Genomic DNA, 17,644 nt, shown 5'->3' on the forward strand with positions numbered 1-17,644 from the left:
TTTGCTTGAGGCCTTACTTCCAGAAAAAGACCTTGTGAACTTTCTTGCACCCATGGCAAAGAATCTGGAAACATCCCGAGGCCTTTGAAAGGTGCCAGCTATTACCTTGACTGTGCCCTTACTGTCTGCTTCCCTTCCTCTGGCATGATGGCCTTGGCCGCGGCTTCGTAACTTGGGCTTGCTCGATGATCCTTGAGGTCGCTCTTGTACATAAGAATGAGCCAGGGTACCGAGCGTACAAACCTCCACGCAACCAGGTAGCAGGCCGTCGACAGAGCAAACTGCGTCCACTCAGTATTCCTGCAAGCCGAGAAGCTCCTCGTCCACAGCATCCTTGGCCAGCTCAACAAGCGACTCAAGTTCCATCTTGACCTTCTGTCCAAGAACATCCTGCTGGGCTGCAACGACATCGGTTTCGAGTGGCTCCGTTTCCGTCATACCAATCGCATCATCGTCGGCGCTCATCTTGCGTTGTTCGACTTTCACGGCAACCAGCAGATCCGCAAGCAGGGCATCGAGGGTGTCATGAACCAGGTTACCAAGGACTTTTCGAAGTTGAGTCGTGGCGCCGTGCTTATCAGGCTCCAACTGCGCAGCGTCAGTAAGAGCTGAACACGTCGAAGGAGATGTGGCCGCTATATGAGCATTGGACGTACCGAAAGAATCTCTGTCTGATACTGTTCGATGTAGTTCTGGGTGAAGAAGGTCAACTCCGGTGCACGCTGCACCAGGTGCGCGTATTCATTGGCGCAGGCCACGAGATTCTGTCTCCTGGCATCCTGATGTGTAGCTTGCTGTGCGGTTGTGTTGCTTCCTGAAGTGGGCTGCTGAAGCCCTTCGTGTGATGGCTGACCGATGGTCATTTTGGTGTTACTGAGGATACCTGTCAGTGGCTCTGGGAATATCATGAGCAATCGCAGCAGAGAGATGTAGGAGCCAAACGAAAGTGAAAGCGGGCATGGCCTCCTGTGTCACACGACTTCAGCCATGTCGCAGGCACCAGATGAGCAGGAGCGGTACCCGCCGTCCGTTTGAGCCTCTTCCAAGAACAAGCTGTCCTAGAGACGGCAGCATGCAGCAATTACGCCTGGAAATGCGGCATCATGACCGAAAGACATGATATGTGTATGCAACAGGCCGCACTCCGTTTGCAACGAAGAGAATCAGCACCATGGGCACGTCTTTCATCTCCCAGGATGATGGAGAGGTTCGTGTAAGTGGTGGCAATTCTGACTCCGTGGAGCATGTCATCAAAGCGCAGACTTCTGATCAACACTCTGGCGTCCTGAGCGTTCATTCGTGAAAATGGTTTTGATCGTGCTGTTCTAACGCCTTTGATCCTGCTGTTTCTGCTGCCGCGCCAGGCAATAGCCTTCGTGAGCCATGATCCAGCGTATTGGTCTGTCATATCATGCGTCAATCCGAAGCACCACAATTCGATGGCATGGATGTTGTGATGATGAGGACCGAGTCGAGACTGTCCAAAGGCGAGACCTTGAAGGGATCACCGTGGCACCCTCGGATGCAAGCATCATGACGTCGAGTATCGTGAACTTCATCCATCATCTTCAATCGTCCTCTTCCCTGCTCATCAGCCATTGCCTTACCTTGAGCGCCTCCCATTCATCCTCATCATGCGCGCAACCCTCCGCCTCCTGGCCGTCCCCTCCTCAATCGGCACCCAATCCTCCGGTCTTAAACCCGTCCCTCTCGCCCTCCTCCCACCCATCCCTCTCTACCGCCGCATCCTTCGCTCACACCGCAAACACCTCCCCAAGGAAATGCGTCTCCTCGGCGACGAATATGTCAAGAGCGAGTTTCGCGCCCACCGAAGCACCGACAATCCCGTCCACATCGTGGGCTTTTTGACGGAGTGGCAGTTGTATGCGCAGCAGATCGAGGGCGATCGTTGGAGGGGCGAGAAGATGGACAAGGGCAAGGTGGATAAGATGAGTGATCAGCAAATTGGGCAGATGTATGAGTTGATGAACACGATTCGGCAGCAGGAGTTGGAGGAGAATGATCCGGAGTATAAGGCTCATCAGCCGCCGGAGGTGCCGACGAGGCAGGAGTGATCATTCGATGCAGGGGTGTTTTGTGATGGAGTGGCAGGTGGGATGTGCAGGTGGAAGGAGCGTGTGAGGAAGTCGCAACACGTGGAAGGAGGGAAGGCAGCAGTGCATAATGTGCGCAATGGTCCACAACCTCCTTCACTCGAACAGAAGAAGGCGCATATTGTCGAGAACATTGTACGGCATCCCGAGCTTGTCCATCAGATGTGCAAGACACTGTACTACCGCTCTCGCGAGTGCGGTCACGAATGGTACATCCCTCCCTCCCAGCCAACCCAACATCCCCTACTCACGATCACCAGGTTCGAACTTGACCGCCCCTGCGGCGCAGGCATGAACCTCCTCTCATGTCCCGACTTCAGCAGCAGCCAACCATTCGGTCCGATCGAGAAGCCTCGTCGCTCACACTGGGCGCGACCATACCATTGTCCGCGATGCGATTACAAGAAGTATGATATGCGATATCGCAGAATGATGATCACGAAAAGGAATGGGTGGAAGGTGGGTCTAGGGCCGGCAAGGAGGGATGTGGGTGTTGATGTCTATCCGGACAATGCAGTGGCTTGTTGTGTGGTGATGTGAAGAGTGTTGATGGCAAATGTTGGTGCTGGTGGGGTGGCGGTGTCAGACATGCTGAGCGATGCAGGCGGATGTTGATGGCGGGACTTGTGAGTATAGCATGCCGATGAGAATAAATGACAGCGACAACGACGACCATGATCGCAAGTGCTTGCAAACTTGACGTTGTCTGTACTACGTCCCTCGCACTGACCAAAAAAGTTCAACGCATATGCTTACATAAGACGATAGATATGCCCCCTTTCACCCTCCAGCGGGTCGAACTCGCAACCTCCGCGACCGCGCAAAAAGCCATCATCAACAACGAAACATGCAAAAAAGAAGACCGCAATGTATGCGGGAAGAGAAGTTCTCATTACACCACTCACGGATCGCCATCTGTAATACCAATATCTCCTCCTACGATGACACAAACCCGCAAGTCTCGGTGCAATAGCTTACGCCACAGAGGTTTCTTACTGCTTCTTTGTTACATAACACAGATCTTTCGTGAGATATATACGTCAAAAGTGATTGCGGCAGGGTATTGGCTGGAGGATCCTTAGCGTGGATTTCACGTGCTGAGTGCACGTGGCCTCGTGCGCTCACAAAGTTGCGCAAGACCTCAATTCCAAGGTTCCGGGACTGGACGGTAGCAGGCATGGAAGGTGCATACAGCTCGGAGTATCAGGATAACGCAGTTGCGTGAGGCACTGAGGAAGTGGCTGCCCGGCGAGGCTCAACACGTATCGCCCGCCCTTGCGAAGATGGAAGTCCCATACACGAGCCTCCTGCGGCAGTCTTATCACTTTCCCAGGCTACTCTGATCACTGACGAACGTGGCCTGCGAGACGCATTGCAGCCACCCGACTGCAGCCAGCTTTCTCGCATTCTTGCCAGGAGCCAACATTGTTCCCGACCGAGCCCGAATGACTTACGTCCACTGGCGCGATCTGGCATGAGTCGAAGCACGCTGCTCAACGACGGGACGTCGAGGCCGACGATCAGGTTGCATAGCAAGGCGAGGTTTCAAGGCATATCGAGGTGACGCAGGAGGAAGTTGTTGAGCACGCGGATGTCTTGCGACTGTTGTGATCGCTACAATCGCTACTCAGCTACGCGCCTACAGTCCCACGTCCGCGAAAGTCGCAGCTCACGGCCGAGGCCGCACCCCGACCCTCGATTAGCCGCAACCTCCCCATCAATGATCGCCGTCGAGCCAAGAGCACAGTCACCACCGCCATCCCATCACATCAATGAGGGAAATGACACCATGCGTCCATCTCACCTGGCGCCATGCTCCAGAACATCGGCTGCGCTATCCCCGCCTTCCTCCTCTCCGCAGCGCTCCAACCCGCTCTCCTATACCCTTCCCATCCACTCATCAACATCCTGTACTCCCTCCCCTTGTACGGGTTACATAAACCATACCCCGCCGCCAACACCTTCAACGCATGGAGATGCTTCACATACAACGCGCAGTCCCTGAGGGCCATGACAGACCGTTCCAGCTTATACATCGTGATCATGGCATACTCCGCATTGCCATCCTCGATTGCGAAGAGAATGTCGCCGCCCACGGTGCTTTGGACACGCTCGAGCTGGTAGGGGTTGAGCAGCTGGAGAACAAAGATGTAGGGCGCTATGCTCTGTCTGGGAGCATAGTGGAGGTAGTCATCTGGGAGTATGAGGCTGCGGTTGTCGTAGCGGAGCATACGATTTGGTGGGAAACGCGCGAGTTGCTCGGGACTTAGATAAGGGCACCTGGTGAGAGATGGTGATTCAGCACCACAGCAGAGTTCGAGGAGATAGTCTGGGACGTAAGTGGGCTCCCAGCGTGGCACTCGAGTCGTGCGGGCGTTGCGGCTGCGTTCACGAGTGGTGTAGGCAAGACGCCGAGGCTCTGTGGGCAATGGAACGCGAGCGATAGGTCGTTGAGGTTCAGGAGCTTCGGGTGGCATCACCATGATCTCCCGGGTCTGCTGCAAGGTCTCGAAGACCAAACGGCCATCCCTTAGAAAGACTGCCTCCCATTCCCGAGGAGAACGGGGCACCGAGGAATGTTGCCTGGAGTGTAGCCGGGCGGATGTCATGCGTTCTTCCGGAAGTTCCTGATATAGAGGCATGTCTGCAGCACCGTCAGATAGACCCAATGCAGTCCAGGGTTGTTGCGGAGTATCGTGTCCTGGCATGTGTTCGTATTCCTGGTGGCTAGGCATGTCGTTGCCATGCCACCAGGACATGTTGAAGCGTTGGCGGGGCATGGTTGTATCGCTTGTATGATATTCCTTCGAGGTTGACAAGGCGGAGGTGTGCAAGTTTCCCCCACGGCGGTAAAGGTCGTGGAAGAGGTAAGAATGTTGCTGGACCTTCAGGTGAAGCTGGTACAGTTTAGGCTCAAAGACGGAAAGAGGCGAACAAGAGCAGCTGCTGGCCTTGGATATTTGTCGACGACACCCTTGGGGACATTTCAGCTTTTGGGGTCCTGGTCATCAGGAGGCATCTAATAGTGTATGTCAGTGTTGAAACAGACAACATCTCCTGACGAGTCAATCAGAATATCTCTCAGGGCTCTGCTGGAGCTTGTCAGCATTAAAACAGTCGGAATCCTCTGGTAAGCAGCATCAGGGCGGTCTTCAAATTCGAGCTTTGGACCCTTTAAAGGGTGAAGGGTGCGTCCTGGAAGCTGACCTACCTTTCCCAAATTCACCATTCTGACTGATCAAGCACACCGCCTCCACAAGATTTGAAACCCGCATACCAGTATGGCGCCCAGGAGAAGCCGCACCAGCTGCATGAACGCCATCAATAGCATCACAGAAAGGCTTTCTAAAATGTCCACCACCGACCGGATGCCTAAAGTCAAAGAAATCGAAGATCTTCTGGAAAATACGCACATCACAGATACGATGAACAAGGCAGCTGAGGAAGCTCGACCATCGAATACCCGCAGCACCAGTCGGATGAGAACTCCAGCCAACAGAGTGACGAAGCCAAGGTGGAGTGCTATCTCCAGGGCCATATCTCAGCAAGCAGCAGGCCGATCTCGCATGCGGTTGACGCACGTCAGGCCATGGGCACCTAAATCCCGGCCACCATCAGGGCGAATCGCTGCATTGAAGCGAGAGATGGAAAGCTCAGACTTCCCAACCTTGCTAGAGCCGATGCTTTCCTTGGACGCAGCGTTAGCATCGACTCCTACGGATGCGCCATATCCTTTTGTTCCAAGAGTCCCCATGGCCATATTCGAGCCTTGCCGTGGTGTGGTGGTCAGAGATTCTGCCAAGACCAGCGTACTTCAGGATATGTCGTCTACCATCTGGGACCCTATAGCAAGTGTTCGGTGCGATATGCGTCGAGGCCAGTACAGTAAGCATCATAAGGAGTGCCACGTCGAAGAGTACCAACCGGGTGAGAACTGGCCGTACGCATGGCACTATAGAGCACCAGCTGTTGACCTTTAAGCCTCGAGAGTCCGTTGTAGAGGAAAGGCACAGCCGGACGATGCAACAGAAAAAGCCCCTTGGTCGAGAGCGATGGTCTGCGTCGCCAGACCTGTCGAGTAACCCCATCGTCGGTGTCCACGATGAGAGGCAGGAGAGGTTGGCGCGGAAGAAGGTTAACAAAGTAGTCTGGCGTTCGTTCCCAATGGGAAGCCAGAAATCACGCACGCCAGAGAAGAGACGGTGTCGTTCCCGTAGCAGCAGAAATCGAGACAACTGAGCGCAACAATTGCTGTCCAAAGTTCATGCCAAGGTCACGTTGATGACCGGAAAGTCGATGCGAGGACCACCGTGCTACTGCGAACCTCCCAAAATGCGATGCCTAGTACCGTGTGTCTACTGTGTGATATTCTGCTGTGCCAAATCGATAGACTTGAACACAATTCCCGCTAAAGCCTTGAATGTCAAGTTCTGATCCAAAATGACCAAGAATGGCACATCTGCTCCCAGTTCTCTCTGGAGCCATGCCCGTAGCTCTGCACCAATCATGCTGTCCATACCATATGCGGGCAGTGCGTCCCCGACATCAATCTGTTCTACTGGTACCATGACTAGACTTGCAATCCGTTCCGTCAATAGCTGCGTCAACTTCAGTCGAGCGGCGGCTTCTCCGTCTTTTGCGGCTTCTCGCAGTTCCATGGCCAAGCTACCCTTCTGAACAACTTGTTCGCGCACGGAGGCACCAGATCCTTGCTCCAAAGCCTGTGTGAAATGGCGCAGGCGTGCATCTCTGTGCCAGATACTCTTGCTACTGTTCCGCGTGATACGTGTGGGATCCATTCCAGTGATGAGGTTGGAGGCAGCGCAAGGATCGAAGCAATCTAATACTTTGGTCATGTCTTTCCTGCGACATGACAGCTCGAGGTTGTCCAAGAACTCTTCCATGTTGATGCCGTACATTCCGTTCCGGCGAAGAGCGATGGCACTCGCTTCGTGTTCTTCTACGTAGCCAACGTTGACGACCATGCCGATAGAGATGGAGGTTGCTTGTAGACCTCGGTGATGGCGGTGGCGGGCCAGATGGTCTAGGTACGCATTGGCCGCGGCGTAGTTACTTTGAGTTGCGGCGCCCACGACCGACAGAATGGTGCTTGTCATGACGAAGAAGTCCAGATCGCAGCCCAAGGTCTGCTGATGCAAATGCTGTGCGCCGCGAACTTTCGGCTGCACTACCTGATTCCAGATATCGAGTGTCATGGCATTGAAGAGGCTCTCCTACAGAACAAAAGTCAGCGCATGGACTTCGCACAAATCCCTGTTCGCAATAGATACCTTCAAGACCATGGCGGCATGTATTACTCCTCTGATCGGGCCTTGTGCAGCAGCGATATCGACAGTCTTCTTCACATGCTGCGCATTCGAGACATCGCCCCGGACAATGTCAAACTGCAAATCCGGCATTTCCCGTTCCGCCAACTCCGCCAACTCTTGCACGAGCGAAGCGGCCTCTGGCTTGTCTGCTGCGCTTCGTGAAAGGAAGGTGAGGTGCCGGGCACCACGGGATATCATCCACATGCTATAAGTTGTCATCATGGTCAGCGCGGGAGTTCCTGTTTGCCCTGGCATCGCGAGAACTTCAAAGCCCACTTACGTGATGACACGACCCAACCCACCAAGGCACCCGATGAGGATGTACGATGAGTCGGGGCGGAACCTTACGGGTTCGGGTCTTTGGCGGACGGGTACCAGGTCTCCGGGCTCTCGCGATAGAGTCACTGCAGCGTATTTGTCCAAATCCTGAGTTGCGCGCACGGCATCCTTGATTTCCGACAGTGGGAAGATGTGTCGAGGCGCTGGACGAAGGCTACCCTTCTTTGCGAGATCAATGACGGCTCTGATAGACCTATGGGATTCTATTGTCAGCGTCGCTATGCATGAGACTGCAGGTGTTGCAGCGATATAAAGCATCGAAAGACTCACCCAACGAGCTGTTTGCGCTTCGCGGACAAAGCCTCCAGAACGTCGAAGATATGCACAGCGAATCCCCTGGACAGTAAAGATGGGGCGAGCTGGGACACAGCATCTTGTCGTCCTCTTTTGTGGTGGCCGACGATGAGCACCTCGCCTTGACCACGCAAGCACTTGGAAAAGGCATCTGGCGAAGCGGTGATGCGGTCAGTAATGATCACATCAAATTGACACTTGCCGCTCCAGACGAATTCGTCGTCGACGGTGGTCGATAGTGTTGAGATACTGCCCAACAAATGATGCTCTTGTTGAGACTTGTATACTGCCGTCACGGAAGATCCGTGCATCGTCATCAGCTGCGATAGCGCGTAGCCGAGCACTTGGGTCGGTAGGTCGATCAAGACGCTCTTCCCGAGCAAATCACTGCGAATTGTCTTGTAGAGCTGCCATGCTAAGCCGAAGCATTTGTACTGTCCTTCGAATTCTTCGGTGTCCCGGAAGGGTTGCATGCTGCACGCATTTGTTCCATGTACACCAATGCCGTTCGAGGTCGATTGCATCAGGGAGTCTGTATGGAGACTTCCGTTCATAGACTTGCTGGTGTCCGAGAGAAGAACACAGTCTCCCTCATGAACATTGGACGTTGTTTCCAGCCAGTTGGATCCGAGGTACAGTATTCGATCTCCTGGTTTGCAAGTGACTACAGCTGACGCAACGGCCTGCACGATCCCCACGCACTCAATGCCGTGAAATGGGTAGTCTTTGAGTCCCCTCAACATGCCAGCGACGTAGACATCTAATGAACATCTCGAAAGCTCGACCCGGACATTCGTACTCGGGGTCTGCATGGGGGGCTCTTTGGAGTCCCAGTAGAGGGCATCGAAGTCTTCTACCCGAGTGAAGTAAGCCGATGCATCGCTTGGGCATGAACGTAGCTGAGTAGTCTCAGTATGCAGCATGTGATACGATGAGTTCTCATCCGTGTCAACAATGTTGCGACTGATGTGCAACACCCCGTCTTGCTCGACGAAGTTGTAATCGTCCTCGGTATCGGGGTTCTTGCTGAACCCGATCTCAACATTTGCGACAATTTGTGCTGCGCGCTGGAGTGAACTTGGAAGAGCTTCTGGATCTAGATCGACCGTAGCGACACGGAACGATGGCTCCTCGATGGATATCGATCTGACAAGACCAACGACCAGAGACTTCTCGGGGAACTTTCCGCAAAGCGTACCAGCATTCGTCACGTAAATCGCTGAGGCTGCAACCTGGCTCAAGTGTTGCAGACCTTGGAGTATCTCATCCGATAGCTCGAACAACACTGGCATCTCGAGCTCAACAAGTATGACCGCTCGAATGCCTTTCTGGGTGACCTGACCGAGATCTTTCAGTGAGGCACGGTGACAGGCGACCCCGCAGGATTCATAATGAGCCTCAAGTTGGGCAAGAACCGGATGTGGGCTGTCCAAATACACCTATGTGCTGTCAGTCCTGGCAAAGTATCATGATATGCAACAGAATGCTTACTAGGTAGACTTGACCTGTTGATGAGGCCGCTGACAGCTCTGCTATCGATGGATCTTCCAGCTTCGGCACAATGACATAGTCCTCTGTGTTACGTGATACGATGACTGCCGTGGAGTCGTACGGCTTCGAGTAGTCGTGTAACACATGGTCTGCACCAGAAAGGCAGGCATTGACAAGGCGCGTGTGCCATTCGTCTGCAGAGATGAAAGGACCATCTGGTCTACAGTCGTCGACGCCCAGCCAATAGCCTGGCAACTGGCCAACTAGAAGGCCTGTCACAAGACGAATCTCCGTGGTTTCTACCAGAATCAGCCGTCCGCCTGGTGCCAACAACTTTCTGCAGTTCTTCAGCGTTTGCACGATGGACTTGGTTGCATGAATGACCTATAAATGTCGTCAGCAGTCTGGACAGTGTTTAATTCTGCGGGAATGACTCGCATTGGAGGCAATGATCACGTCGAAGGATCCTTCGTCAAATCCTTGAGCTTCGACACCTTCGATGTCCAGGATGGCGTAGCTGACGTTCAAATAACCGCTGAATTTGTCTTTTGCCCTGGAAAGGAACGCCGTGGAAACGTCGGTGAAGACGTACTCGCGATATTGGGGGAACGATGTGTTACCTCGAAGAGCATTCAGAGCAGGCATTGTGGCACCTCCAGAGCCAGCGCCTATCTCCAGTATCCTGCTTCCGGGATTCTTATGCCCGATCAAGTGGAGAACACTAGCAAGTCTATCGTATGCTCCAGCTCCCGAGAAGCCCTCTTCGTAAACTTTGGACAGAAGACCATCCTTGACCATGAGTTCCAAGGGTGCCGCACGTCCGAAAACGATGTCGGACATGTGGTAGTGTAGGCGAGCAACCAGCGCAAGTTCGGGAATGTCTTCGCCAAACTCAGCGACCAGGGCAGCAATACGTCTCTCGCGAGCCTCGGTGGACATTTCGGAGAAGTGATGAGCTTGAGACAGAAGTTTTCCTTGAGTCTCCACCCATGTCACCCACTTTTGCATATGGAACGGCAAATCATCCCGTGCCCTGCCGGCTGGCACTCTCGTGTAGTCGTTGAGCAAGATAAGAATGCAGCACTCGTTGAGGCTTTCGAAGCGGATCTTGACCTGTATGTCATCTTGGCGGTATGGCAGTAGGTCGGAGAGTTGTGCGGCCGTGATTAGATCGAAGTCAGGCCTCCAGATCACACGATTGTATGGTTGAACCGCTGCAGATTTCTTGTTTGTCGACAATTGCGACTCCAGAGATGTCAGTTCAACATCCATTTGAAGTAAAATTTGCTGTGCAGCATCCGTGATCGTTGCTGTACCAACGATTTGACGTAATCCTTGCCTCTTGCCTGTCACTTTGATGTAGGCTAAATCAGGCGTGGCACTCGGTAGCGGCCGTGAAGCGACCAGATTGGTGATGACCGTCGGTATGTATGGCTTGGTGAACGTATAAGGCTTGCCCTCGTGTACAGCAATCACGATCAGCTGGAAAGCTGCGTCGACCACGGTAGGGTGTAGAGTATACGTCGACTGGTTAGGCATTGCAAGTGAGGTTGCTTGTAGCGGGACCGTCGCCGAGGCCTCGAGGGTTGTTGCGCGAGTGCTGATATCGGAAAGAAGAGTAAAGCCTGGTCCATATTCCATGCCCACGTTACTCATCGCTTCGAACCACATCTTGCTGTAGCTGTCCGCGTTCACGCCCCATCTTCCGCCACTGCCCTTAGCAGGAGCATGCTGGCCACTGGGACCGTTCATGGTACTACCAGCGTGGACGATGCCAGTCGCGTGCTCGGTCCATTGATCTGATGCCGTACTCTTGATAGAAAATCTGAGCTCGACGTCCGTTTTGCGATCGATCCAAGCGTCGACGATGACTTCTACGGCCACTTCTTTCCGCAGCAGCAATGCGGAGCCAATGGTTAGATCGGCAATTGAGAGAGCTTCTAGAGGTATCTTGAGCGGAGCGAAGGCTTGAGAGCCCGCTTCGAGTGCAATAGCCACATAGCCTGCAGCTGGGAAGACGAAGTTACCTGCAATCTAGAACTCGGTCAGCTAGTATCACGCGTTGTGATCCACGTTGTGTGGAGACCCACCTGATGGTCTTTGAGCCATGGAACATTCTCCAGTTTGATCACGTTTCTCCAGACTGGGCAATCGGGAGAAGATCCAGGCACCCTACTGCCAAGCAGATCATGGCGCATGAATGGACGAAATTTGATATCTCTACAAAGACGAGACTCCAGTGGTATGATCTGATCCTGATCTGTGTATGTCCATGGATATGGTGGAAGGCTGGTAAGGACGTGGCATTGTCTCGCTGGGTCTGACAGCTTCTCCGCCGATATCTTTTCGAAGCCGTTGACTGTGGCCAGATCAAGAGGTAGCGTCTTCAAGAAGAGCTTTCCAGCAAGCCCAAGCATGTCGGCCGCACTATCTGATGCTCTCGAGAGTGTCTGAAGGTAGGACACTTTCTCAGCCGCGGAAGGGTGCTTTGCGATGATGTCCCGTAGAGGGCCCGCCAGCGCAGAGTGTGGCCCAATTTCCAGTACGTGATCAACTTGGGGAAACATGTCCAGCATCTTTCCAATGGCATCGTTGAATGCCACCATAGAAGTCAGGTTCTGTCTCCAATAAGATGTCGGCAGGGGCCCGCCAATAGTCCTCGTCGTCACTGACGAGACCATCGTGGCTCGCATGGCTGAACACTGATCTCCCGTCGATTGAGCATCTGAGAAGTGCTCATCCAGCAGGGTCTGATATTTTATACCAGCAGCAGTCATTAACCAGGAGTGATACGCGTTTCCTGACGTTCTGAGGACCCGAGCGAAGATCTTTCGCTCTGCAAGTAACACAAAAAGGCTTTCGATGGCGGCTGTTGAGCCGCTCAATGTCACACTTCGTGGGCTGTTGTGGCACGCCACTACCACGTCTTCTCGATCGCATATGTATGTTTCCATCTCGTCCGGCGAGAGACCTACGGCCATCATAGCGCCAGGATGCTGTTCCGTGGATGCAGCAAGGCCTCGGAAATAAGCGATGCGAATAGCGTCTTCCGCAGAGCATAGACCTGCGGCATAGGCTGCTGCAATCTCTCCTAGAACATGATCAGAGGTTGAAACAGCTCAAGCTGCTGCGTACGACGTACCTGAAGAGTGGCCAACGACAGCCTCTGCTCGGACTCGCCATGAGTGGAGGAGATCAACTAGTGCAATCTGAAGGGCAGTGCAGATGGTCTGCGATTTTTCCGTGTCGTGGATCCGACTGGACTCCCCGGTCTCGCGGAGAACGTCGAGGATGTTCCAGTCTGGAGGTATTGTGGTACTTGCCAAAGCTGCATCAAGCCTGGTGATTGTGGAGAGAACGATTGGGAACTGGTCGGCCAGCGTCAATCCCATGTGAGCCCATTGGGCTCCCTGCCCAGTGAACACGAAAGCGATAGTTGGGCAACGAGTCTTGTGGGTCGCAGTGGTTGCGGGATCGACTGGTAACGTTTGTGAGGAGTTTTTCGTGGCACGGACCACTTGGAAGGCCCTCGAGGCAAAGAGTTCTCTTCTCACTGACAGTGTATAGGCCAGATTCGGCACGTCAAGTGAACCTCGAGATAAGTTGATGCTGTTCACTATTGCTTGTAATGTGATCTCGTTGTGTGCTGCAAATGGTAGGAGATACAGTCTGCCAGTGGGCGAAGAGCAGAGTGTGTCTACGAAGACAGTCCTCGGTGGGCTTAACCATTTGACAGCATGCAATGCTTGCGCCCGTAATGTGTCGCCAAAATAAGATTGGGTGGCGTCCAGAATTGCGTGAGCGTTGGCGCCTCCGTAGCCAAAGGAGTTGACGCTTGCCCTACGATACCGAGCCTGTGTGTCGCTCAGAACGGTAGTGGACTGACAGATCTTGATAGCACCGCCCAGTAGTTTGAGGTGAGGATTGAGAGTCCGAATGCCCACGGTTGCAGGCACCTGTCCTGTTTCCAACACCATGGAAGCTTTAATGATGCTGGCGATTGCGCTAGCTGCCTCCCCATGACCAAGCTGTAGCACCAAGGTCAGTCAGAAGCCTTCCAATACAGCTTCATCACCATCCAATAGCTGGTAATGAGTGCGGGTCGCGGATGCTCACATTTGTCTTTACACTTCCAATCAGCAATGGGTTATCAGAAGAGTGATGGTCTCCGAAGACTCTGCCAATCGCATCAACCTCGATGGGATCGCCAACTTGGGTACCAGTACCGTGGCACTCAAAGTAGCTGGTTTCGTTCAAGGGCAAGTCAGCATGTGTATAAGCTGCCCGTATGACAGCCTCCTGTTGGTGAACACTTGGATGGCTAATGCCGGCGCTTCTGCCATTCCTGTGACTGCGTCAGACGCCAAAAGATCCAGCACAAGCGGAGTACATGACATCTTACGTATTGACTGCTGTGCCTCGTATTATCGCACGAATCGGGTCACCATTCTGAATGGCATCTGATAAGCGCTTGACGTAGAGAGCACCAACTGCGTCCGCTCTCCCATAGCCGTCCGCGGACTCGTCGAAAGTGTGGCAAGTCGAAGTTGGAGACAAAGCGCCAAGGGCGACACTCCCTATGTGTTGCTCGAGTCCAAACACAAGATTTGTGCCTCCTACGATGGCCGCCGAGCAGTCTCCGTTGTGGATCGACTGAATGGCATAGTGCAAGGCGTACATAACACTCGAGCATGCAGTATCCACCGTGAGACTACCCATTTATCAGCTTGAAGACGATTTCATCGTGCCACTGGAATCTGACCTTGGCCCCTTCAGGTTGAACAGGTAGTTGATTCTATTGCTCAGGATCGTGGCGCCGGACCCCTGACCAATGTCAGCGATATGCTTTTGGAGTGATACCAGACGTTGCGTTACCGTGGTTTGATACGGCATGACATATTCAATGTCCTTCCACTGATCGTAGGCAGCGTCGTAGGTGAAGTTGCCAACGAAACACCCAGTGGAAGATCCAGACATGTCGGCCAATCGAGCCCCGGCGGCCTCGAGACACTCGTATACTGTCTCACAAAGCTTACGTTGCTGCGGATCCATCGATTTCGCTTCGATGGAACTGACACCGAAGAACCGAGGGTCAAAGGACCTGAAACTATCGTCATGGCTGAGGAAGTAACCACCCTTCGCATTCACACTGCCTGGCCGATGGCTATCTGGATGATACCAGCTGTCCACGTTGAATCGGTTCGCTGGAATTTTGGACTGCGCATCCTTTCCTTGCTTCAAATACTCCCAGAGCTGGGAGGGCGAGTGAATGTCCCCAGGTAGCCGGCATGACATGCCAACAATCGCAATTGGCTCCATGTTGGTCAGCTCGTAGTAGGATATGTTCTCTCAAACGGTATTTTGGCGCAAGTAATTTTCATCTGGTGAGGACAGAGACGACACTTCTAGTGGTCGTCACCGCAGAACAAAGTCTCCATTCGAGAAGATGCCTGTTCGGGCTTAGTATTCTCAAACCATCGGCCTAAGGCCTTTGAGTCCCTGCCACAGTAACAAGGGCCTGGGGTAAGTGAGAGGATACCCGAAATGAATCTCTCTGACAGGCCACCATTAAGCTCGCTAATTCGTGCTAGAGTCGAACCTGGAGAGCATGGATGGTCAAGGTCGGTATTGTACAGAAAAGCTGGCGACGAACGGCAGTTGTATCTACGAAGCTGTATAAACCTTCAACGGGTCGTGCGGAGGACTGTCTTACGATTGAAGCAGGCCAAACCCGCCATGCTCACCGTCTTGCGTCGATGGTAGCCGGGAAGTACAAGACCAGGCACGATCGCGGTCTCTTGTGATTTTAGTCGAGCTCCCAATCATTGCTGCATTCTTCCTGTGCCACCCATTCACACGATGGGATCAATCTGGAGCCAATCGGTCTTGATTCCTGCTCCAGCGCTCACAGTCGCAAAGCTGCCGGATCAATTTGGCAAAGTAGTGGTCGTTACTGGCGGCTACTCGGGAATTGGCTCGGAACTGGCTGAGATGCTGTATTCTCGCAATGCGACGGTTTTCATCGCAGGTCGAGACGTGCAGCAAGCGAAAAAGTGCATGCAGGGAATCCAAACGAAGCATGCCTCGTCCTCTGGTCGTCTCGAGTACCTGCATCTGGACTTGGCAGATATGGTGTCCATTCGGCGCGCGGGTGAAGATTTCTTGGCACGCTCCGATCGCCTTGATGTCTTGGTGAACAACGCCGGTGTGATGACGCCAGCGGTGGGAAGCAAAACTGCACAAGGGTATGAGCTGCAGCTCGGCGTCAACTGCCTCGGGCCTCATCTCTTTACGCAGCTCGTGATGCCTCGCCTCCTGCAGACGGCGGAGACTGCGCCAGCTGGAAGTGTGCGAGTGCTCTGGGCTGGCTCGGTGGCAGTGGAGCTCGCACCTCGCGCAGGCATGTCCTGGACAGAGGGTGTAGACGCAGCACCTGTAACGTCCAGCGACCAGGCAAGCAATTACAGCATCAGCAAGACGGGCAACGTGTTGCTCGCCATGGAGACGGCTCGTCGGTACGGCAAGAGGGGCATCATCAGCGTGGCGTACAATCCAGGCAATCTGAGGACCGGCTTGCAGAGGCACATGGCGTGGTGGCAGTATATGGTGGCCAGGATGGTGTTGTATTCCCCGCACCTGGGAGCGTGCACGGTGTTGTTTGCAGGGTGGTCGGATGCCGTGACTTTCGCACTAAACGGCGCATACGTCTGGCCCTGGGGTCGCGTTGGAAGTCTCCGGAAAGACATTTTGCAAGCCACGCAACCCATCGACTGCGGTGGGTGCGCAGTGGGGGAGCGGTTTTGGCTGTGGTGTGAGCGGGTCACTCAAGCCTAGAAGCACATGAGCTAGGAGCCAATGAGGTCTAGGTTTCTGCGGCGATTTTTAAGATACTAGTACTCTACTCTACCTCCTAAATCAGACCGCTGCTGCACTCGGTAGTAGTGCAAGTAGTGTTGAAGTGAAGCCACTACCCGAGCTTGCGAGTAAGAAGCTTGCCTTAGTCACGTAGTGAAGCGAACACCCGACTTCTAAGGTTAGGAGGTAGACTAGTACTAGTTCTATTAGCCTATATGTACTACTATCTAGTTGACTAGGCTCCTTAGAGTCCTTACTAGGGCTCTCTACTAAGCGGTATAATTTAGCCGGTTTATTGGAAATCTATAATATAGTAACTTATCTTTGAAATACTTTTATATCTCGTACTTTACGACTTTTTGATTTTTAATAACGTAAAGCACTAGTGAGCTAGGAACACTAGTGAGCTAGGAATTTTGTCTTAGTACAACTAACTTGTATTCTTTATTAATCGTTCTCACTACTATTAAATAGAGAACTAGTGAACTTAACACTCTTATCCGATTTAGATTTATTCTCTTTGTCTTCCTAGTATATTTATACGTTATAGCCAGTCCGACCGTAGTTACTATACTACCGTCTACTTAGCTAGCCCTCTTTTGTACCCTCTGACCTACGACTCTTCTTTGACTATTCTATAGCCTTTAACGACTCGACGACTACCTATAACGAGCCAACTCTATACTCTAAGACCCCGCCGTACTAGAGACGCTTTCGTTTACAAGATCGGCGCTTTATAAGAGTCTTAAATTACCGTTTAAGCTTAGAGTTACGAGCTCTAAGAAGCGTATTCTCTTATAGTATTACTTCGCCGCCTTTTATAAGCTAAGAGAAGCTATTATAAGCTGTTTTAGAGTTGCTTAGTATAGCGTCGTATATAAGCTTAGATTGACGTAAACTCCTTTGAATTACTCAGAGTTTAAGACTACTATAATGTTGTCTAAAGCGGGGGTAGTCCTAGCGGGGTTCGTAGGCGTATATTAAGGCGATCAAGTACTACTTACGCGTTAATAGGAACTAACCCTATAGTATCAAAGGCCTTCTTATAGTTTAACGCGATAAACACGTCGAAAAACGCGTCTTTAAACGCCGGAAGGAAGGTTTCTTTATTAATATAGAAGACGCGCTCACGCGCTAAGTCCTATACGCGTTATAAGTACTTTAGCTTTAACGGCGTAAAACAAACTACATTAAGAGACTATAGGATATACGACGAATACG

At 52.7% G+C, this 17,644-nt stretch overlaps 7 protein-coding genes across 7 annotated transcripts; 3 read left to right on the plus strand and 4 right to left on the minus strand.

The window, feature by feature from the left end:
• Positions 1–291: 291 nt before the first annotated feature.
• Positions 292–908, minus strand: CLAFUR5_13269 (uncharacterized protein; the record flags this gene model as incomplete). The annotated part of the gene is made up of 2 exons (XM_047912417.1): positions 292–588; positions 657–908. The coding sequence occupies 2 exons, from the start codon at positions 906–908 to the stop codon at positions 292–294; spliced, it is 549 nt and encodes a 182-aa protein (XP_047768023.1).
• Positions 909–1,634: 726 nt separating this feature from the next.
• Positions 1,635–2,075, plus strand: CLAFUR5_13270 (Succinate dehydrogenase assembly factor 3, mitochondrial; the record flags this gene model as incomplete). Its single annotated transcript, XM_047912418.1, has 1 exon — positions 1,635–2,075. One exon carries the CDS (start codon positions 1,635–1,637, stop codon positions 2,073–2,075), a length of 441 nt encoding a protein of 146 aa, XP_047768391.1.
• A 539-nt stretch (positions 2,076–2,614) lies between these two features.
• CLAFUR5_20099 (uncharacterized protein) lies at positions 2,615–3,007 on the minus strand (the record flags this gene model as incomplete). Its single annotated transcript, XM_059462941.1, has 2 exons — positions 2,615–2,822; positions 2,883–3,007. The coding sequence occupies 2 exons, from the start codon at positions 3,005–3,007 to the stop codon at positions 2,615–2,617; spliced, it is 333 nt and encodes a 110-aa protein (XP_059319160.1).
• Positions 3,008–3,883: 876 nt separating this feature from the next.
• CLAFUR5_13271 (uncharacterized protein) lies at positions 3,884–4,894 on the minus strand (the record flags this gene model as incomplete). Its single annotated transcript, XM_047912419.1, has 1 exon — positions 3,884–4,894. One exon carries the CDS (start codon positions 4,892–4,894, stop codon positions 3,884–3,886), a length of 1,011 nt encoding a protein of 336 aa, XP_047768390.1.
• A 570-nt stretch (positions 4,895–5,464) lies between these two features.
• On the plus strand, positions 5,465–6,094 carry CLAFUR5_13272 (uncharacterized protein; the record flags this gene model as incomplete). Its single annotated transcript, XM_047912420.1, has 1 exon — positions 5,465–6,094. The coding sequence occupies one exon, from the start codon at positions 5,465–5,467 to the stop codon at positions 6,092–6,094; it is 630 nt and encodes a 209-aa protein (XP_047768393.1).
• A 375-nt stretch (positions 6,095–6,469) lies between these two features.
• Positions 6,470–14,887, minus strand: CLAFUR5_13273 (Prosolanapyrone synthase; the record flags this gene model as incomplete). Its single annotated transcript, XM_047912421.1, has 12 exons — positions 6,470–7,348; positions 7,406–7,649; positions 7,725–7,976; positions 8,054–9,516; positions 9,569–9,952; positions 10,007–11,602; positions 11,659–12,659; positions 12,711–13,596; positions 13,685–13,913; positions 13,971–14,279; positions 14,331–14,392; positions 14,444–14,887. The coding sequence occupies 12 exons, from the start codon at positions 14,885–14,887 to the stop codon at positions 6,470–6,472; spliced, it is 7,749 nt and encodes a 2,582-aa protein (XP_047768392.1).
• A 540-nt stretch (positions 14,888–15,427) lies between these two features.
• On the plus strand, positions 15,428–16,402 carry CLAFUR5_13274 (Short-chain dehydrogenase/reductase; the record flags this gene model as incomplete). Its single annotated transcript, XM_047912422.1, has 1 exon — positions 15,428–16,402. The coding sequence occupies one exon, from the start codon at positions 15,428–15,430 to the stop codon at positions 16,400–16,402; it is 975 nt and encodes a 324-aa protein (XP_047768395.1).
• Positions 16,403–17,644: the final 1,242 nt, after the last annotated feature.

The sequence above is a fragment of the Fulvia fulva genome, chromosome 11, assembly GCF_020509005.1.
Source record: "Fulvia fulva chromosome 11, complete sequence".
NCBI classification, from domain to species: domain Eukaryota; kingdom Fungi; phylum Ascomycota; class Dothideomycetes; order Mycosphaerellales; family Mycosphaerellaceae; genus Fulvia; species Fulvia fulva.